The 22,742-nt window shown below is 43.7% G+C and overlaps 1 protein-coding gene across 2 annotated transcripts; it reads right to left on the bottom strand.

Moving 5' to 3' along the window:
• Positions 1 to 316: 316 nt before the first annotated feature.
• On the bottom strand, positions 317 to 21,200 carry LOC146982212 (uncharacterized). Of its 2 annotated transcripts, XM_085787880.1 has the most exons (8): positions 20,990 to 21,200; positions 11,305 to 12,281; positions 8,746 to 8,797; positions 8,161 to 8,193; positions 7,002 to 7,125; positions 5,266 to 5,408; positions 2,086 to 2,331; positions 840 to 1,791 (listed from the first exon to the last, which is right to left on the bottom strand). In XM_085787880.1, the coding sequence occupies exons 1-8, from the start codon at positions 21,068 to 21,070 to the stop codon at positions 1,075 to 1,077; spliced, it is 2,373 nt and encodes a 790-aa protein (XP_085644006.1). In that variant the 5' UTR covers positions 21,071 to 21,200; the 3' UTR covers positions 840 to 1,074. The 2 variants fall into 2 exon arrangements, with proteins under 2 accessions (XP_085644007.1, XP_085644006.1); XM_085787881.1 differs by lacking the exon at positions 8,161 to 8,193 and having other exon boundaries at positions 317 to 1,791.
• Between the last annotated feature and the right edge of the window lie 1,542 nt (positions 21,201 to 22,742).

Genomic DNA, 22,742 nt, shown 5'->3' with positions numbered 1-22,742 from the left:
GCCAGCTGTGGTCCAATATGCGACTTCTATGAGGGAAGAGGAAACATCTTGCATGTATGTTACAGCAAAGCTAAAATTGTATTTGTCCATTTTAGTAAAAACTGTAGCATCACCTAATGCAATCAATTTTCTATATTTCTATTTGAAGTTAAAGTCAGTGTGAGGCCTCTACTTTCATAAAAACATCTTAATGGTTTTAAAAAACTCACAACTCAGCCAAAAGATCAGCATAAGATCCCGACTTACGATTCCTGTTATGAGTCTGAAGTTCCTCCTCAGTGAGTAAAAACCTTAGTCAGATCAAGAACAAAACACGTGGAAGACATAGCCTTTATTAAACCTTTACATTAATTCATAACTCATTTTAAATACTATTGTGATTGCTAGTTCTCTCTTTATACTAGATAATAGTGTATTAGTGCTGTATATGCTTTTACATTATTTTGATTTCCCTTTTATAATCCAGTATCAGCCATGGGAGTACATACTCTATGCATACACTGTTGCAGCATTGATATTAATGTATGATCTATGCTGTGCAGAACACTTTTGGATAATTGTATAAGCATTCATTAGCCTGTGCTAAAAAAACAAAAACAAAAAAAACACATGAAGAACCACATTAAGGAAAGGTGGAGAGCTGGCACAGCAGCACAAAACCCACAATGAAAGAGCTATTGAAAGCAAAGTGCAATGGTTGGAGTATTATAACTCACTGAATAGCATCAATCTGTTTATAAATCTGGTTGAAAGGTCCTAAGAGTTGGGGGTTATGGAGTACTCACTCACAAAATACTTTTTGTGTTCATGTTTGCAATCAGTCATCTTTTTTCAACATATAAACACGTAATATCACAGCAGTCGGTGCCTGGGCATAGTAAGCAGCATATTATTCAATCTTTGTCCAAACACAACTTTATAAAAATAAACAACAACTAAAGTGAGAAGAATATGTGGTAATTTTGTAAAAGATGATTTCAGAAAGTAGGTTATATATATTTCACAAAGTGGCACTAACAGAGTTCAGAGATGCAAAACCGACCCCCCAGAGTCCCTCCTCCTGTCACCATCTGGTCACATCTGGTTGGTCACACTACACAGTGCTGTCGACTGACCAGTACACAGCTGGCTGTCACTGGCTGCGTGTGACTCGGTCCCAGTGGTGGGTGTGGTGGAGGGGAGTGGGCCGGCCCCCCCTGATGCCTGGCTGCCCCAGGGCCTCCACTCGGGCCGGGCCCTCTGGCTGTGGGGGCTGAGGTCTGAGCTTCCTGCTGCAGGCCCCTTCCCCTCATGAGTTCCCCTCACCAGTCCGTTCGACACAGCGGGGGCAGACGTCTGGTTCAGGTGCTCGGCTGAAACCAAAGGCTGCCGGTCCTCTTCCTCCGAGATGGCGAACACCGGCACGCTGACGTGATCGCCCTCGCCTGGGAAATCCCGCCTCTTCCCGGCCTGGCCGCTCTCCATCTGACTGTGGGTGGAGGAAGAGGAGCCGTTGCTGAGCTCTGAGGGGGACCCTCCCCCCCCCTGGGACTGAGGGACCCCCGAGACGTTGACTGGGTCTGCTGTTCCAGAGAGCAGGCCGAAGCACGGCCCCGTGAAGCGAGAGCGCCGCAGGTTGCTGGTGGAGTTGAGGCGCCGCTGCCTCTGGGCGGCCTGGGACAGAGGGTAGGAGGCGTTGCTGCTGGATGAGTCAGAGTGGAGGCTGCTGTCGGCCTTGGCTTCCAGATGAACCTGGGAGAAGACGTTCCTGTTGCCCCCCCCCCGGCCGTCTGCCGTCAGACTGGATGCAGCCTGCAATGATACGAGACAGTTTTAATGACGGATCAAACACTGATGAGCCAACACACAGAACACAAGGACTGAGTTGTTGTTTTTTCCAAAACCAGATTTTTATCCATGCACCACAAAAGGTAAGGGAAAAATTAATAATTTGGTATTCTGTAATACATTGTAATTTTACAGATTAACTCATTTATATTGGGGGAAAAATGAATTATTCCAAGCAACTGCTGACACAGTGATCATGCCTTATTAACCTCAAATCCCCCCTGGGTATTAAAACAGAGCAAAGGCCGTAGTACTGACGCTGTCCACCAGCTTGGTGAATGGACTGGTGGAGTTCCAGCTGCACCACTTCTTATGCAGCTGTGGGAGTGGAGGCAGGAAGTCCTGGAAGGTGCGTACGCTCCAGGCTCGTGGTCTGGCGCAGCCGCCAGCGCTGCAGTCCTTAGCGGACCGAGCACCAGTGGATGGGCTGCTGCAGTCTGGGGAAGGCCAGTCACCCACAGGGCCGGGACCAGTGTCACTGTGCCGCAGAAACCTCTCCCGTTGCTATGAGACACAGAATACATGAACATTTAAATGAGTATGTCTGTATGAAGCGGGTCCCACAAGAGGGTTGTTGGTTCATGTATGTATAGTAAATAAGGAGAGACAGGTGTATTTCTACATGAGGAGAAAGATAAAGAGGATGAACAAACTAATTGGAAATGAAGGTGACCACACAACATAAATAGCTCATTATCAGAGGTGCATTATGCTCAAGCACTCAACTGGCCACAATGGTCAATGACCTGCACTGAGCAGGGGGCTGCTCACATGCATCTCTGGTATTGAGCATCAATGGAGAAAACTGTACTGTACTACAAATGTTGATGTAAATGGCCGGAGATGGACAGTCCAATCAGGCCACAAGGGGGGGGGGGGGGGGGATCAGATCTGGAAATATAATTGTCTAAGTAAGACATCAAGAAACACAAACACTGAGAAAAATGACCAAAATGGCCAAATGATTACATCTCAAACAGAAAGAAAGTCTTTGTTGCCCAACACGTCGGCTAAGAGCTGTCAATCAGAATTACAACTCTAACAAAAGTATCAGTGCATGCAACAACAACAACATAGTCCTTAGAGTAGGGATATTAGCACCGACAGGCTGCCAGTCTGCTGGCTGCACCTGCTGCATTTCCACCTCACACCTGAATTCCTGCTGACAGATTGTGTTGTGTACTACATTAATGGATTAACAAGAAGGAACTGTGCTGATTAGCTTGGCCCGCTCAGTCACACAGCCAGCCAGCCAGCTGAGCGTGTGTGTGGCTCATGTACCAATCTCACTCATTATTTCTATGAGTCTAAGTATATTAAAGCTGTCAAGAGAATAGCAGGGGCTTTGGAAGCATTTCAGTCACTGTTGTTTTGCACAAGTCTTATCGTCTGAGGAATACATTCCAGGTATAAACAAACCACTATGTGATAGGGAACTGCACTGTACTGTAGCGAAACTTGTGTAGGTCATATTTGTTAAAGCAGAAACTAGTAATGATGGATATGTTACTTTATCCTCCCTGGTCAGTCAGCTGCTGCTGGTCAGGGGAGGGTGGAGGTTTTAGGGGCTGCACCCAACAGACAGAGAACTGGTCCAGATAATCCCTCCCACAGAATCACTCGTTGCTAGCTTTGTCTAGACAAGAATTAGCTAGGGGTTTAGATAAAATGTTCTTTTGCTCACTAAAGCCCCACAAACACAATGGAAACTTTAAGGTTTGACAAATGAAGTGAAAGAAATCAGCCAGCTAATGCAGTCGCTTATAAACCTGGTTCCAAAGGTTGGCTATGAGATCCTTCTGAGATTCAGAGGAGGAACCACATGGACATTTGGATATTTTGATGCAGACTTCCAATATTTGATCTCATGGCCCTGGCTCCTTGAACTTTGTCCTGGGGGTACACAAGAAGACGACCCCAGCTTTATTGTAACTAAATTGAAGTCTTTCTTAGAAGAGGTCCATCGCAACAAAATGTTATGAGTTGGGGATGAATGGCGTAACGAAGCTCTACCTATCTGGGGTGTAAGGCAGGAAACCACCGCGCTAACCTGGAAGCTCACCCGTCAGTCAGCAGAATTAGGCCGTTTTCTCCGACCTTTTCCACTGTTAGCTCATGTAACATTTCTAAAACATTATTTACATGGACCTCTGCATTGAGGACACACACAGGCAGACCACACACTGTGTGCCAAAGTGTGCACTCACCGACACACAAACACACACACAATTGGAGCTGGGAATCTGGCTCTGTAGATAATACTCCATTAGCCTAGGCTGCAGAAAAGCTTGCCAGTCCTTCAAAAAGCTGCCAGAGCTGTTTTATGCCAACTCTTATTCCAAGAGAATACAAAAGAGAGCAGAGGAAAAAATGCTTGGTGGAACCGTTGCTTCTTCCTCAATGCTCCTCCCATCTTTTAATTATCCTCATTTCCCATTTATGTCCTCGTAGTTTTCATAGCTTTAGACTGTACCACGCGTACACCAATAAAATGGTGTCAGTCTTATTAGGAACACTGGGTCAATTCAACGCAGTGAATGCTGTGTCACCTCTGATGTTCAGGGATCATTTGCTTGGAGCGAGGAGAACACCCATGGAGTTTGGCCTTGCGTTTAATTGACAAATAGACAATTAGTGTGTAAAATCAAGGCTACTGCCAGATCCAACTCTTCTCTCTTTTTACCTGGAGAATGAGGAGACAAGACAAGAGTCCACAGCGGTGCTGCTCTGTGAGGCACAGCGATGCTTTGAGCTACAAGTCAACACCAGCATCCTAACATGCTCATAATGCTGATGATAAAGCTCATGTTCTGGCTTTACTGTTTCATATGTCTATTATCTTAGTTTATTGTGCTATGATGCCCAGAAGGTGATGCTACATGAAGATTCAAGGGTTACTAAAGTCACTGGAAGAAGTCATCTCCATGAATGTCTGCACCAGATTTGTGCTGATCAATCGGTGGATGAGGAAGACAATTGACAGTACCATACAACTGATTTAACATATTGCCCCTGGTGGCGATTCCAGCAGCGTATGAGTGTGTGTATGAAGGGATGGATGATACTTTGAGTGGTCAGTAAGACCAGGAAAGCTCTGTAAATGCAAGTCCAAGTCCATTTACATGCTGCTGGTGCTTCAGTGATCCCAGAACTCATTAGGCTTCATCTTTTGGGGATTCTGAATGTGAACTAAATCTCACCGTAATCCATCCAATATTTGTTGAAATGTTCTTGTGTGCCCCAACCAACCAACTAACTCACGCTGCCGTCCAACCTGCCCTGCTGCCAGCATGCAGATTCTTTCTTTCTTTCTTCCTTTACTGTTGTTATCAGCATGCAGGTTTTTAGACTCCTGTGTCTCTACTTCTGGACGCTGCAGTCAGTGTCGTACTTGGAGACAACGTGGACAACTGACATTCTCATGGAAATGGTTCTTACTGTGTGAGGGGAGAAGGGTAGCCTGCTCGGGCTTGGGGCTGAAGAGACAATGAAAACCTCGTCCGCACCGAGGTCAAGTTCAGTCAGACCGCTGCAGGAAAGGTCCAGCTCTGCATTCTGGGAAATGTCGATGGAAGCGCTGACTAGGAAACACAGGAAGAATAAAAAGAAAGGGTTAATCTAATCTGTTGGCATCACTGCCATTGTTATTGACATACACCTGTAGTGATTATACAAATAAGTTAGAGCTCAGAGCAGTTTCAGTAGCTACAGCAGCATGGTGCTGTCTTGATTTAGTGTTACATGTAAAGTCAAACGTTGTACATTTTAATAGATTCTCTTTTCAAAGAAATGTATATTAATGCTCAACATTGATTTCACACGGCCTTCTTCTTCAAGTAGGGACTGTTTACTACTCAGAAATAGCAGCAGAGCTTATGATGCTTTACTGCAACTTCAGTGGTTGAGTGAAATAACATGCAGAGTAGGCTAATCCCAACTCCTTCACCTTCTCCTTCTCTGTTTAGAAGTTGTGTGTTTTGGTGTAAACTCCTAACACCATGACTAGAGCACACAGAGAGGGGGACTGTACTCCTCTGTTGTTCAAACTACTCCCAGGCTGCTTTGTGGGTTAAATGCCACAACCCACAAATCTCTCAGCCTGTGTTCAGTCCCACTGGGGGAGAGAAGGAGAGAGGGAGAGAGGAGAGAGGGAGAGAGACTTTGGATTGTTCCTGGATCAAGCCTGTGTGTGTGCTGCACTAAATCGAATGCAATTTTCCTTTCCATTGAAAACCCGACTGACACACCCCGTCCACAGAGGGCTCCTCATACACAGCTTGTTTTTAATTTGAAGTAACAACATGTTTGTGACCCAGAAGTGATTCAACCTTAAACCACCTCATGATAACTTGTTACACTCAGTGTTAGGTAAGTCTTTCCTAGGAAAACTCCTGTAAGGCAAGAAAGATTTCCTGTTTTTCATTTCCAGAAACAGCTGTGGTAATTTGTTTGAATAAATAGCAGAAGAACTGGGTGGTTTTCATAAGCAGAGATAAACACGGTGAATGAAAACACATAGAAAGAGCACCACCTAGAGATTCTCCTCAGCAGAATATCTACTCTGCACTGTTTGACTGACAGGTCATCTCCTGAGAAACATTCCTCAAACCCTAGGCCTTCTACTTTTGAATTACTGCACTCGCACATTTAACAGATCACCACTTCACCAAGAAATGAATTAATGGCAGATTTATACTCTTGAAGGTGTTATTATCATTCCTGAAATGATTCTAGTAAAGAGTCTAAACATGTGGTGCAAATGTAAATCAAGATGAATGACATCCACAGTTATGAGCATGACGCAGTGCCTCTTAGAGATGTTCTATGTATCCTCTGACTGAAACCTTTGTCATTATTTGAATTAGTAGTTGATCTCTTTTGTTTAATTTATTTTTTTAAATATTTATTTATCTATTTTTTTTTTACTTTATCACATTGTATGATTATTCTTTATTATGTTTTTCATTGTCTGTCTGTTAGTTGGAAGAAAAAGATGTTCTACTGAAAGAAACAGATTTAGCAAACTCTGAGAACATTGTAAAGACAAATGAACATTAACAGCTCTACTTTTTACCTTTAAAAAAACAACAACAAAACACAAAGGTGCACATTGGCATTACAGTAAATCAGCCTGGCTATTGTCTGTGTGTGTGTGTGTGTGTGTGTCCCTCCACCTGTGTGTGGCGGCCTGTCGTCGCTGCTGCCCTGCTCTGCGGTCGTCTCCAGGTTGACCTGATTCTCGGCCATCAGCTGTAGCTCGCGGACCTCGGCCACTGTGTTGGGGGCGCTCTCTGGCACCTGCAACACAGAACAATTCACCTTCAACACACATCAGACCAACACAGACACATGTTCTCCAATTATAAAAACAGTTTCCTTGGTTGTTTATTAAATCATGCTAGTGTTACATCTTATTTCAAGCACACTCAGTTGGCAGTTTATTGAGAACACGAAGCTAAAACTACTGAAGTCTAATCCAACAGTTGTGTAGTAAATCTCACTCCAGGATTGTTATAGTGTTCAGTTTTTGTTGAAACAGTTTTAGAGAGGTGTTGAATCAACTTTATGGCCATTTTGGAGGCTACAGTTTCTAGTGCTGCTGAGCTGCATTGCATTAAACTGACAGGTGTTTCTATTCATGTGTTCATGCAGCGGCTGCACAAACTACAACCTGCCTACGTCCTAAAGTCATCATACAGTCAGACCTGACACCTCTTGAAAACAAAAACTGAACATTTTAACCATCACAATGGAAGCATTTCTGCTAGATATGGCTGCATTATCTGGAGTTATACCTACAACTGCAGATGATATGACAAAGACCTACCGGTAAATGAATTAGGGAACTCTAAAAAGACCATTTCATCTATATTTCAGCCTGTTTTGTTTGTTTTGTTTTGTCTTCATTTTATTTGTTTTGTCAGAAACAGAAATGCTCCTGAAATGTCCCTTTATGAAGATCTACTGTGAAGATGTACTGTTGTTTCCAGAGGTGAAAGTCACCCAAACTTCTAAACAAACACTTAGTGCTGCTGTTAAAATACCTGCAGCTCTGTGTCAGACAAAATGTTTTATACATATAATGTGATTGTTGAATAAAGTTATGTTTGACCAACAGTCCACATGTTTGGTATTTTCTGCTAAAACAAAAAATAAGAAAAAGAACAATTAATTTGACAAATTGACAAATCGATTGACTAACTGCTGCAGCTCTAGATTAGGACCTTTGTAGCATTACACTCCATTACACTACATGTAATAAACAGTTTATACAAACAAAACAGGAAAACAGAACTAAAACTGATACATTAGTACAAGAGATATCATCCTCACATTTTTCACATTTGCAGCAGTACTCCCTGTGACCTGTGAACAGATGTTGATGTGTAAAATTATTTAGTTCCCCTTTAAATAAAAAAATATATCTGTTTGATCACATGTTAAATGTATCATAAAAGGGCAGAGACTTGATCTTACCTTCCACTGACAGAGAAATAGGCTATAAAAGTACTTTGATGTAGTTTTACAACTGGTAAGGATAATGAGTCAAGTCATGTTATCATTATGCAAATGAATGTAAACTATTTCTAATGTGCCCGTATGTCATCCTCACATTTACCCTCCTTTTGTTTTACACTAGTGCGACCTGGTATGAACCCGAGGTGGCGTGGCTCAGTGGGGAATGGAGGGGCAGTGCTGCAGCAGTGTTGGCTTGAGAGGCAAAGAATATTAAAAGAAATGTCCAGTGATCCAAGGTAAAGCTCTGTTTTCAGAGGAATGTCTGGCCGACAAATAAGGCAAAAGACAGAAGAACAGAAGAGAGAAGAAGACAGGTAGGGGAGGGGAGAGAGCGACGTGTAGATCATATGACACGGGCCGAGAGAGATTGGACGAGAGGATGCACGGTCGAGTCTGTACCTCAGAGTTGGTGGACGCACAGGAGCTGGCTCGCTTTGGACACAGCTTGGGCCTGGAAAACATGAAGCACCACAGCAACTCAGTTTATAATTACAGACATATCTGAAAACCAGCTTTTATGAATGTCCTCATTTTTTTCCCCCACTTTTGGCAGTGTTTTCTCAAGTAAATAAAAATCCCTCCGGTGGTGTTCACAATTTGACCAGAAATGTATAAATGAACACTGTTTCATGCAACGGTACTGAAATGGGATCTTTTTGACACAGTAACCACCTCACTCAATTTATAATGGTTCCAACATACCCGTGGCTATTTCTCCCTCAATAGATGCTCTATTGTGGTGTTGAATGATGGAGCAAGATACACCACAATGTTGCATTCACACACATGCCACAACTCCAGCAGTTCACATAGTGGTTGTTTTCTGAGATGTCATTGCTATGCATTGCTTTTTACAGTCGGGATGCGCTGCTGTCTGCTGATTCTCATCTGGAAAGATGTGCGTTACTTAGCAATCCCTGACTGTACCCAAACCATATCGCATATAACACCCAAGCTGCTACCAGTGGTACGCACAGGTACTGATATTAGATCATTCATTAGATTAAACCTTCTGTTTCATTGTGGCATTTTCTCAAATATTTGATATCAGTGGCTTTTCATCCAGGCTTCCTGTCTCATTCTTAAAATCCATATAAACCAATGAAGCATGCAGAAATACATGAGCAAGTGCCCACTTATTAAAAAATTACTCTTATGGCTGAATGAGTTCATTACCAGCAGCTGAGGGCAACCCCTGCTGAGACCCTCATCCACCTTTGGCTGTTTTCTGACCAGCAGGGACCTTGTAAGTTAATCTCACTGCTGCTTTAAACTTCCGAGGTCTGGCCTAGCTCGCCAGGCTCGTTGTTTTCCATTGATTTCTGTGAACTTGTTTAAATTAATAGGGAACAAATGAATGAGGAAAAAACCAGCTACTGAGGGTGCTCATGAGCTTGACGTTTCATGGTAATGCATTTCCTGGCTTCTGAATGACTCGTGTTGTTGTTCTTGCTAATTACACTTTCATTTTATTGAACACATGTTTCCAATTTCCCTGTCATTAATAGTGAGACCCTGTGGAGTTATTGTGCCTGACGGATGAGTTGGAGACACTGAGCTGCATTTGTAATTAACACAGATCATATTAAACAGGGGTGTTTCTCCCAGAGAGCTAATAGGACAGATGCAAATGTACAGTATACCGTTCTGGATGCTGGACATCTGGACATGTGGTTTGTCAGAACAAGTCAGAACAAGTCTGCCAAACCTCCAATCCCAGCTCAACCTACAGATTTACGTCTTGGATCCCAGAGAAAACAGCTTGTCAACTGCATCTTTTGATTATTTGACCATCGGTGCTCACATTCGGTTTTAATTGTCCTTGTTGTTGTCCCCTTTTCCCCGTTTCCCCACCCATTCACTTTCATGCAGCCTGTGTGTTTTTGTGCGCTGGAATTGATGCCAGGTGCTGTACCTTGAATGCCCCGCTGTATATGGTGAGAACGCTCCACATCAAGGAAGCCGCACAGTCGCAGCCAAACCCAACTAATCACTACGGGTCACCACATCAGGGACTAGGGCTTCCAGCTGAGTCAACACAGCAAAGTGGTGGATGCGTATGTGCAAATATGTACTGTACGTATGCGTGTCTGTGTGTGTGTGTATTCACTGTTGGACTACCCCCTTTTCATTCATGATGAATCAAAGATAGGATTTATGAATGATTTTCAAAAACACACAGTTTACTGAGGACTTACTGGGGGTTAGTTTCCACAAGGCAAAGTCAATCTGTTTTCACCAGGCACTGTACATTTTTAACCAAAACTACGATTTAGCAGGAGCTCTGTTAGACACAGCAGCGTTTTGAGCTAAATGCAAACATCAGCATAACAACACATGGAAAAGTGAGCTGAAGATGCATGACAGATCAATGAATAACTTGATCTTGTACAGTCATCCAGTGGGGTCTTTGAATATCTGAACCAGTTTCCATCCAACCATCCAACAGTTGTCCAGACACATGAGCAACAACACTGACCTTCTTGTGGCAGCAGAGCAAAATGATTTATTCTCTGGAGATCACGAATGTAGCTAATGTGATTGAAGTCAACTGAGATATTGTTGTTAAGATATTATGTATTGAATCACAGAGGTAGACTGAGAAATTAAATAAAGTTTCAATCTCAAAAACTTAACTCACCCAAAATCTACATACCTCCTGATGATTCATAAATATGAAACAGAAGCTTAATGTAGTGGTGGATTTCTGGATTTTAAGTTTGAAAATGTAAAAAAAAAAAAGGTTAAAAATGGTCTAAATGTGACTATGACTGATGACAGGTAGCAATTTAATCCAAAAACGTTGCAGTGTTGTTGCTGTTCATTAGTGGCGAGTCGATGACCAACAGTACTGGATTAAGACGACCATCTCGTGGCTTAAAGCTCCTGACCTGGTTGGTTTGTGATATTTTTGTATTTCCTGTTCTTTTCTAAATACAGTCGCTGTGTTTCTGTTACCTGAACACGATGCACAGGGCACTGGTAAGTATCATAGCGAAGAAGGCCGCTCCGCTGACGGCGGCCAGCAGAGAGTCGACCCTGCTGGCCGTAGGAGCCGAGGCCCGGCTGGCCCCCCCCGGCTCCGTCAGGTTGTGGTAGTGGAAGAGCAGAGCGAAGCCGCGGCCCCAGTGCGTGGTGGTGATGAGCTCCATGATCACCTCCACCATCTCCTGGCTGGAGCCGAACACCAGCTGGCTGCTGGGGGGCCGGTTGGACCCGCAGAACCTGGAGGAGAAGGTGATGAGGTCTGAGATGTAGAGCACGTCGTGGGGGCAGGCGTCCAGCACCGGCTGCTGGGTGTCGGGGCTCACGGCTGGAGCGTCGGTGGTGTGTGGCGAGGCCAGGGTGGTCTCCTCCACGGCCGTGCTGGGGTCTGAACCGGGGTTGAGCCCCCCCCTCAGGTGAGACAGGGAGGCAGAGTTAACAGCCTTGTCTTTAGAAGGCGCCGTCTCAGGTAGGAGGAAGAGCGAGGAGGGAGGGGGCAAAGAAAGGCCAGAGGGGGCATCTGCAGATCTTTTGGCAGAATTTGAGACTTTGGTAATTTCCATCTTAGTGGACTGTTCCTGGACCACGACCTGCTTGACCTCTCCGTCCTGGGGGGACGGCTCAGTCTTTGTGACATGGCCTACACTCTGAGGCACTGGACCTTTAGCTGCCTGTGAAGTCTCATCTGCCACCAAGCTGCCAGGGGTGAAGGTCATATCTTCATCTGCCGCTTCCTCTTCAAAATGAGTGGCAGCTGAGTACTGTGCTGCAGAGTCGTGGCTTTCAAACACATCAAAGTCAAATATCTCCAGAATGAGCTGATAATCGACGGGCACGATGAACAGCCAGACGCAGTGTGTCCCCGAGGAGTAGTTGTAGGGGAAGCCAGGGGACAGAATCAGGCCTTGGACGTCCACCACATCCACCTTGGCGCCACAGTCAAAGTACACCTGCAATAGGAGTTACAGAAAATCAGTTGTGTCACAAATCTGAATCTGCTTTTTGTTCCTTTCTTTCTTGTCGGCAGACAGTTCTTGATCTAAGAACCTTATATTTTAAATATTTCAGGCATTTAACGACACCCAACACCCTAGCTCAGAGTAACAACTAACGTGACTCACACAACTCAACAGGTTGAGCACAATACCAGCTCTGCCAAGGTGAGTGCTTTTGATTCGCACCGGTGCCATTCACGTTTTTCTTTGGCATTATGTTTAAAAGTGTCGACTGGTATCATATTACACTCTGTCTAAAATTCTGGGGTGAGTCACGTGTTCAGATAATGGCCACTAGGTGATTGAGTTCACTATGACAAAAGTACCAACAACCGTGGTGTCAGTCAACAAATAATACACTCGACTTGTGGTCTGATTGCTCACTGACATAAACCAGCTTGAAACTAAACTATTCGACCCCACCGATCTGCCTTTATATCAAAGCCTGTGTTCTGTCTGTGTTGCCGGTTGGGTAACCCTAGGGAGGGCATTTCTTCAAACATGCTGGCTATAATTCTTCCCAGGTGTGCGGGGATGTGAGGGGGACTTAGGCCCTAAGCAGCGGCAGATGTGCGGTTGGGCCGGGGAGCTGACGACCAGACCTTTGTAGGGGGCCTGCGTGTTTATGAGCTTTCCTGTTGGCCTCGGTTCTGGGCGGTGGGAATGACCCAGACTGGCAGACCCCAATACCAGACAGGTAACAAACCAACACCCTCGGGCGTCACTTGTGCTCTGGACTGGGCTAAGAAGCACAAGAGATCACTCTGAGAATGCAGTTCTGATGGGAGGGGAAAGAAGGGCAACAGGAAACCTAAAGTCTACGGAGCCAGACAGGCTCTCTGATTGCTCCATGGACCATCTATCCCCCATCTGAAGCCATTTATCACAGGCATTTCTCAGTCACTATATTTTAAGTAGCAAAATCTACACATAATTGACAATCATGACAGAGAGAGGAGCACTCACTCTGCCCTCTGGTCATTCCAATCAAACCCAAAGCTCTCTCCTCTATAGCTGATAGAAATGACAATCTATCATCCAGGCAAGGGCATATAACAGGAGGGCAGAGAGGGCAGAGAGGGCAGCATGGCCTGTGTGAACGTACGTACGTGCGTGTGTGTGTGTGTGTGTGTGTGTGTGTGTGTGTGTGTGTGCTCTGCTGTGTGTTAGTAAGATGTTAAGACTTACTTTATTTAGAGAAGATCAAGAGAATCAGAGCTTCAACTTCTGCTAAACTTCAACCTATTTAATTGACATGGTGATCATGATGACTGTCTACTGTCTATCCAATATTTCTCCTGAGGCAAAACCTGCATTTACATTCAATATTTCTGTATCTCTGATGATCAGGTCTGTTCTTCCTCCATGACGCACCACATGCAAATGGACAGAACAATCCTGAAGGTACAACAAGCTGCTAAAAAATGTGCAGAACATTATTGCATGTGCAGTGCACAAATCACTGGACTGTTTGTGGTAGTGAGCAATATATTTCATGAAATGGTTGCCCCGCCCCCTCATCCTAATATTTATATCGCTATAATTACAGTCCTTTATCATGGTTCTATTTTTCTGTTTTTCTCCCGGACTGACACTTGGAGACAATTAAATTAGCTCTTGACAGGCTACGCTTGCACTGCCCACACACTTTGCTAGAAATTAATGTGCTACAGCAACGAATTACACGGATGGCATTTGAACAGGCCAAATGCCATTCCTGCTGAGGTTAGAGGGAGTAAGCTGATTTGGGGTTTGCAGTGCTTGTAGCGAGGTTGCGCAATGAGGGGAACCGCCTCACAATATGGGGGGATAACAGGGGGAAGCATGAGGACAGCGTGTCCTCTTTTTAAGACAAAAATGACCACAGAGAATTTATGCTTGTTCAGTTTTGATTTTTTTTCCAAATTGCCGCTTTGCTAGCTATCACAAATTCATTTCACACAATATTGCATCCAAAAATGTAAAATCACATTAATAGTCATAATATTCTCATGTATGCTGAGAATGCTACATATGAAAGAAGAAAGTGGGCCATGGGCAGAGACTCTATCACTGGTCCCACCAGGACAAGGTGGCCAGGAGGTCCCCAGCAGCATGGGATGTGCATGCTAGACTACACATTAAAGGGCCCCAAAGTGCCACAGTGTCAATGGAAATAGGACATTCTTATAATGCCAAACATCTCAGTTCTCTTACATCACAGGCCGCTTCACAGGCAGGCCGCTAATTATTCAAGGATGCCTTTTCTCATGGCGAAACAATGGGCCGCAGTGCCGTATTGGTGAGCTACTCCACAAACGGGAAGGGCAGATAATATTTTAATGAAGTGATGCTAATAAGTCCAAGGCAAGCTGGAAGTTTACATAAGAGAAGCCTGGTCATTGCGCCCCAGTTATGCCACTGACAAGGGCTTTCCTGGACAGAAGTAGATCAACTGAGCTCATAATTGTCTGAAATGACTTGTTCAGTGAAACATCAGACCAGCTGCTGTCATTGCTAAGAGGCCCAAAGAGGCACAAATGCTATTGTTCTATTGTTTTCACTTTGTATCAGTACATCTTTAAGAAGTGTTCATATGTCTGTCTAATTACCACAGCGCCAACTTTAAATCCACTGACTTGATGCTGCAGAGCTGATTTGTTTGTACAACACCATTCATTATGCCATATATACAATTACATCAGTTATTGTTTTTAAATCAATCAATTTATTAGTGATTTTAATTGTTTCAAAGTAATTAACACACTTTTTTCCAGTGTTGTCATCTAGGTGAATGGAGAGAAATGGTCAGAAAAGATGAGACAGAAACAAAAAGGAAAACAGTTCCTCTGGTTCAAAACGGTGATCTGCAGTCTGACCTGATTGTTCGCTGTAACATGGATTTTTTTTTTTAAACCACCCAGGCTGACGACACCACTGTGAAAACTCTGCAACACGAGCTGGCTTCTGCTGAAGTACTGTTAACACACACAAGCACACACACACTCTCTGCCTCTCATGCACAAACAGCTCCGGACTGGCTCATAAACAGGCAGGCGGGCCCCTCAAAAGGGGGCAGGAATCCTCACTAGCCCTGTTTACTGGAGGAGAAAAGTGACACTGCTTCACAGGCTAGCGCTCAGGCAGCAGCAGTCCACTCGGGATGCATTACAATCGCACTCAATTTCTCAGGTCAGGACCAATATCAACACTGTAAGGCTTTGTGGACAAGCGGCACGTAACCTGAGGACAGTTTCAATTATACTCATTCTCAGTTTGAGAGCCCTCGAGTGTTTTTAAGTGTGACTTGATTTGAGATCCAAGTGATACACACCTGAGGACAAAACAATGTTCAGAAAAAAATAAGATTAAGAAAACAGCGCAGCTACACATTCATGTGATGGGCTGCACATTAGAGGGGACGTGAAAAGTGAATACTCAACTAGAAGAGTGACAATATGTACTGTAAAATCAACAATAAAGGCACTCATGCCACAAATCAAATCAAAGCTGGGACTATTTTTGTTTAACAAGATTAGGAAGGCCACTAATTTAATTACATTAAAAAGGGCCTTCATCTCAAAGTGCAACAAATGTATAGGAATTTCTCTGAGTTGCACTGGTGAGTTGCAAGATATAGATATCCTGAAGTAATGCAGCACACAACACAACAACTCACCTACTGTAAGACGACAGTGTTTGAGGGCTGAGGTACAACGCTGCGTTGAATTTAGGTGAAAAAGCACAGATTTTTCATAGAATATGTGGGTTAAAGAGAGGAGTAAGCAGGTAAAAAAGACACAGACTAGATCCATGTGGACAAACCGAAAGCAACTCAGTCTCTGCAAGATGCCTCACTTGTGTTTTCATATTTTGTACAGCTGCCTGCAAATGCACAGATAGAAAAGAAGCAGCTTGAGGTCATTCTGCACAGCTGTGAAAAGGCACTGATACTCGAGCCCAGGATTTATCACATATCTCCCCTGTGATGTCAATGCCTCTCCTGGTGGGCTCGTGTCAGCCCCTGCACGTTCAAGCCAGGCTGAGTTTACAAACAACCGGTGTGGCAGTCTGGGGGCATTTCTAGGGTCACCCTGGTTAGTAACTGTAGCGCTGCCTCAGCACATTTTCACCGCCATGAGTGACTTATGAAAAGCCTCTCTGAGCCCAAACTATGTTTGATCAACATTTTATTTACTGACCATCCTACATGGCAATGTGGGACACTGGAAGTTATTCCCCCCGTGGTCCTCAAACTCACACTGATGTGTCACTATGGGTGGGCGAGAGGACGAGCAGATGCAGGCTCTTTCTTCTGTGTTTGTGATGTAAAAGCTATTGAAAAGAAGTGCTGCTGCTGTGGTGGCTTGTGAAAGCCTGTGGTGCATCATGACCTTATCTTTATGGTGGTTTCAACCAATTTGGTGAAATCATTTCCAGATTTTGGAATGTAATCCACTGAACGCATCCATGATAATCAGTCTTTTGGGCAGCACCTTAGTGAGAAGCCCAATCATGTAAACTGGGCTGCACTGCACTGACGCAGATGTTGTAATCACAGACTTTAAATGGACACAATAACATTTCCCTGCGTAACCACAGCATCAAAATGCACCAGCAACTCTGATAGCCGCTTGAACAACAGGATGCTTCCACATCTGTCTTCAGCATCACTGAAGGTCTCTGCTGCAGCAGACCCTTTACTCCTCTCTGCTGTAGACCCTTTACTCCTCTCTGCTGTAGACCCTTTACTCCTCTCTGCTGTAGCAGACCCTTTACTCCTCTCTGCTGTAGCAGACCCTTTACTCCTCTCTGCTGTAGCAGACCCTTTACTCCTCTCTGCTGCAGCAGACCCTTTACTCCTCTCTGCTGTAGCAGACCCTTTACTCCTCTCTGCTGTAGCAGACCCTTTACTCCTCTCTGCTGTAGCAGACCCTTTACTCCTCTCTGCTGTAGCAGACCCTTTACTCCTCTCTGCTGTAGCAGACCCTTTACTCCTCTCTGCTGCAGCAGACCCTTTACTCCTCTCTGCTGTAGCAGACCCTTTACTCCTCTCTGCTGTAGACCCTTTACTCCTCTCTGCTGTAGCAGACCCTTTACTCCTCTCTGCTGTAGACCCTTTACTCCTCTCTGCTGTAGACCCTTTACTCCTCTCTGCTGCAGCAGACCCTTTACTCCTCTCTGCTGTAGCAGACCCTTTACTCCTCTCTGCTGTAGCAGACCCTTTACTCCTCTCTGCTGTAGACCCTTTACTCCTCTCTGCTGCAGCAGACCCTTTACTCCTCTCTGCTGTAGCAGACCCTTTACTCCTCTCTGCTTCAAAATGCAGAGACTTAAAGCAGAAGTAAGCGATCCGGTCGTTTTCGCTAATGCTGCGTTCCAGGCAGGCTTTTGAAACCGTAAATTACAGCTTCAAGTCACAACTTACGACTTTGTAGCGTTCCAGGCAACCCACTCGTGTTTCTCCGACCTGTTTTACCGGTGAAAGTCACTATAACGGCCATTCGTAACTTCTGACCCGTGAACTCGTACCAGATCGAACTGGTACGACTTCACAGGTCGGAAAAACACGAGTTACGAGTTTCCTTGAACGCACCATAACAGTCCTCGTCCCTACGTCGCCACATTCACGGCGTCCCTTGGCTGCACACACAGTCCTTTATGCCGTTCTCTCTCCTCATTGGATAAAGGTTGTAGGATACAAGGAAAGTTTTCTCCTGGGCTCAGAGCAGAGCAGAGTGACTGACAGACCCGTGTTTCAGACCAAACACTCTATAGAAGTGATTGCTGTCGGAAGATATAACTATTTAAGACTTATATTAACACAAAAATATCACTTACTTCTGCTTTAACTCACTCTATTTCTCAAGGCAAGGCAATTTTATTTGTATAGCCTGTTTGTACAGTTTGTCTCAAAGGGCTTTACACAGCATCATAACAACATCCTCTGCCCTTAGACCCTCACATCGACTAAGGAAAAACTAAACCCGTTGAACAGGGAAAAAATCGGAGAAACCTCAGGGTGAGCAACAGAAGAGGGACCCCTCACCCAGGACGGGCAGACGTGCAATAGATAGATTTTACATTTGTGAAAGTCTTCAATCAAAACAATAAATACTGTACTTTCTTTAAAACAACAACACATTACTCAAAAAATCTTCCTGCTGCTTGAATGTCTGTCAGTAATGCAAAAAGCCTTCCAAGCATATGGATGGAAAATACTGAAGGAGCCTTCTTCTATCCAAAAACAGAAAAAATACAAATGAAAACATGAGGTTAAGAATGTTACATCAAACTAGACAAGCATACATTAAATCCCAGACTTTTGCTTCATGTTGTTCACCTCAGGCATCCTGGATGTTATTTTCAACTGCCATGTTTGTTTGGCTCAGAAAACAGTGACAACTTAGGAAAAAGACCTAACTCTGGAAATTACAATAGCAGTTTCTGCTGCTTTTATTTTGAAAGCTAAAATGTTTTTATCAGCCATTAACTCATCCTCACCCACGCCTCGGTCACGTGGTGATGTGTTTATCTGTTGACAGACTGTGGGTATCTGTTGTCCGATAACTCATGGGAGGAATAAGTGAATTCACAGTTCAAAAGGGTCCTACAATTCAGTTCAATTAGAGATGAATGTCCCCTCTTTCCAAATAAAACCTTCCAGAGGACAGAGCGGAGCAACAAAACAAGGATCAAATTCACTCGTCCACAACGCTGAATTGTGGACCAACAGACTTGGATGCCTCCCATTTTTTTCTGAGTGGGATAGAATAAATTCCAAGCTTGTTTATGCTGTTCCAAAAATCAACTTAATACAAAAGGGGAGCAGAGGACAAAGCCATCATTTACCGTGCCCCCTCAGGCAGATAATTGCAAAGATAGTGAGCACCCTATGCACACAGGAACTAAAGCTGGAGACGCTGACAATTCAATATACCAGGGCTTTTGTTGTCTAGTTCCAAGAACTGTGCTGCTGAGCCGAGCGCATCAGCAGAAGAGGACGGCTCTTGACAGGTGGAAGCCACAGAGCTTCTCCTGGCTCACAACACGGTCTTCATGTCCTGCAGGCGATGTGTGCCAGGGGTAGTCTGTTTGTGTTATGACACCAGCTACTGTCACACATGGGGGCATTATGCTGCTGCACACATGATTCACAAATAGAAGAATATGGGATCAGAGCACTGAGTGGGTGGCACAGTTTACAGCTCGGGCACAAAATGTGAAGCATACATCCCTGTCTGTGATCCTGTGACAACTCAGGTTCATCATCAAAACAACTTCTAAACCTCAACCAATCACCTGTGAGCCCCCACAGGCAGTTATGAGGCTGTTAACCTCACAGAGAGGCTACAACATGTCCTGCATGGACGACAGCCGGGCTGGATGGAAAACATCCCCAAGTAGCAATCCCTGACTGTTTGCGTTCCTGTTCATCAGAGACAAACTGTTGTTCAGCAGCACCTCGCATGTCAAGAGTCAAAGCTGGGGAATTTGCTTCAATGAGTTAGAGAAGTGCAACATGAGGTTAACATGCTCTCAATGTGGTTCTCATTTCAGCAGTTTGGGCTCCGCATGCCATTCTCTAACTCTGAGAAGTGCATAACATCAAAACATGCCTGTGCCATCAAAACATCCCTTTAAAAGCCCCAGAGCATATAATGTGCCACATTCCAAGGTTAGACATTTTAAAATAAAGCCCAAACTTTAATAATTTAGTTGTGGATGAGGGTGCGAGGGGAGTCAGTGAGGATGATGTAACGTGATTTAAAAAGTCTGGATATGGCTAATGTTCAAGGAGTCTATTTTTCCAAATTTGACTGTTTTTGGTGGTCAAATAACCACATGGAATATTTTAATAAAATAAAAAAAAATGAAACTGAACTTGAACCTCCCCTTTTGAACTGCGTACAGCACTTCAAAAAAATAAAAAGTGAAATAAAAAAACACCCTCAGTTGATGAACAGAGTTTGCAGGCTACATGAGGCGGATGTGTTGACTACATGTTGTGGACTGACACCACCGGAGCATTTTGACAACTGTTTCATTCACTTTGGTTTGTTTCCTGCACAGATTTGGTCCTTTCAGAGGCAGCATGTGTAAGTCTGTGTTCATGAGGAGGTTAGTTTAGTCCTGCTGTTATCGAACACATCGTGAGCAACACTCAATAGTAAAAACAGTCCATTTTAAAGGCCACCCACCAGCTGCCAGACTCACCTATGCTCTAACACATCAACTTGGACTTTTTCTGAAGAAACGTGTTTTTCTAATACAGTCGGCCTGGCTGTGATTTAACAACAACGTCTGCAATATTTAACTCACAACTTTGGGGAATTGGCTCGTGCGACGTTAAACGCTTCTGCTGCCGCCTGCAACGCTACTGTGTTTCTGAACACAGACCTGGTACATAACAGACTAACTAGATTATAATTTAACATGTAGTTGGTAAACCTGTTCTGTTGTGTATTAAACCTATGCCGAAGTGGACGGTGCAACCTGTTTTACCTCAGGATAACTTCACTAAACTTCTCCCAGGTCATAATATTTGTCGTGAAGTTAAACAATGTTAAATATCAACATTTAGCAGCGGAGTTGGTGACTTGGTTTTTACTCCAACACAAGTTGAGCCAGGGCTGGAGGTAATGCTGGTAAATTATTTCTGCAGTAAACAAATGTCAACTTACTTTCTGTGCAACGCATCCCATCACGAAGAGAAGATAGGTTGTAATAAACACATGTGCCCCAAGCGACGTAACACAACTCATTTTCCTCTAATTGTTCCTTTTTTTTTTCTTTTTTTTTTAAATGCGCCGCACAGTGAACCGTGTCCCGCTCCGCTGCTTCCCTCTCATTCACCTGAAGTGTCGGGAGCGCGCTTCCATCTCATGGGCGAACTCGAACACAGGACCAGACCCCTAAAAACTCCCCTGTCCTCGACCTCACACACACACAGCCTACGTAACCACCCAGTCTATGAAACTGACATGCTTTAAAGCTGATAGGACTATAAACTGCACGTCCAATAAACTGACCAGGTCTATCTATGACATCATTTTGTCTGTTTTTCCCTACCCATCTTGAATCTGAAGAGAAACTTTTTATTTTCATTTTGATGGCCATATAGTCTATCTGCAACCTAATGCATTCTCCAGTGTACACTGTAATTGTTGAATTTACAACCTGAATGTAACTAAAAGTCTAAAATCTAAAAGAATGAATTAGTCCTGTGGAGTCTGGGTAAAGCCATGTAAACAAACTCTATTTCTTAACATTCATTTAGAGTAGGCTATAGGCTATCTTGTTTTGCAGTCTTATGTGATTAACCTATGTATTTTACAATGTGTGTCAAGATTGGTCCAGAAAGGTTAAGTCTATAATATAGCATTGTGTCTGTGTGCCTACTGATGAAACAATTCTATCTGGAAACATCAGCTTTTAAGTCTAAACTATTATTTTATGAGACCTCAAATAATCAGAACAAGTGCTTGCATTTCATTGTGTAAAGATCAGCAGCCCTGCACAGAGAGATTAATTTTTATCCAGACATCTGGATTAAAAAAAAGAAAAAGAAATGCTTGTCTACCTATGTTCTGCAGCATGTCACAGGCATAATAAGACCAAATAATTAATATTTAAAATGTAAGATCAATGCTGTAGATACGCATCAAAACAAAGGCTGCACTTTCCTCTGATCCATTAGACAGTGTCATCATCATCATCATGTTATATCTTCAAGAGAGCATCACAACTTCTGCTAAATCAATCACTGTCACTCAGAATCTCAGACTGGCAGAACATAAGGGAGATGGATAAAAGGAGAGGCTGTTTCTTACACGGACTGCAGACTTTCACTCCTACTCAGTTCATACTCTGATGTCTTGAAGTTGGGAAAAACAAAACCTTCATGGTGAACAACTGGTGGTTGAATCTGATGTTTTCAGTCCAGTCCCCTGTTCACTGTGTTGTCCTTAAGACTGCCACTAGATGGCGTCAAAGGTAGAGAGGTTTAAATCCTATACAGTAGCTTTAAATGAGTCTCATTTTCATGTAACACACATTATGTATTAAAAGTGTTAGTCTTAACCTAAACCTTAGTTTACATTTTATTTGCATTACAAAGTGTATCAGTAGTGGTAATTATATTTTGTAAGGACAAACTCTTTTTGATGATAATGTCAGTAATGTGGACATTGGAGGTAGGATCTAACTTTGTGTCATGTAGGCTGTAGACATGACCAGAGAGCTGGATGTCATATTCCCAACACTTTGCACCTTACACACAGACTCTTCCTTCTTATGGCCTATAGGTATCCTAGCTGGGCTGTGACATATGACCGTCTTATAACCTAAGACAATAAACCTTAGGACTTTATTGTAGCTTATCAGTTGAATTATTGCTTCTTCTTTTTTTTCTTTTCTTTCTTTCTTTCTTTTTTT

Source organism: Trachurus japonicus, chromosome 9 (genome assembly GCF_045865225.1).
Source record: "Trachurus japonicus isolate A0001 chromosome 9, Traja_1.0".
NCBI classification, from domain to species: Eukaryota; Metazoa; Chordata; class Actinopteri; order Carangiformes; family Carangidae; genus Trachurus; species Trachurus japonicus.
Note: the sequence above shows the minus strand (reverse complement) of the source record. Positions and strands in the feature narration are given on the sequence as shown.

Bases quoted from the DNA above. Each gene is read 5' to 3' on its own strand.
- LOC146982212 (XM_085787880.1), bottom strand. From the start codon at position 21,070: ATGAGTTGTGTTACGTCGCTTGGGGCACATGTGTTTATTACAACCTAT. The intron at 8,798-11,304 runs GTAACAGAAACA...CATGTTTTCCAG, and splicing joins GCCCTGTGCATCGTGTTCAG to GCCCAAGCTGTGTCCAAAGC. The intron at 7,126-8,160 runs GTGAGGATGATA...TCTGTGTTGCAG, and splicing joins CTGCTGCAAATGTGAAAAAT to GTGCCAGAGAGCGCCCCCAA.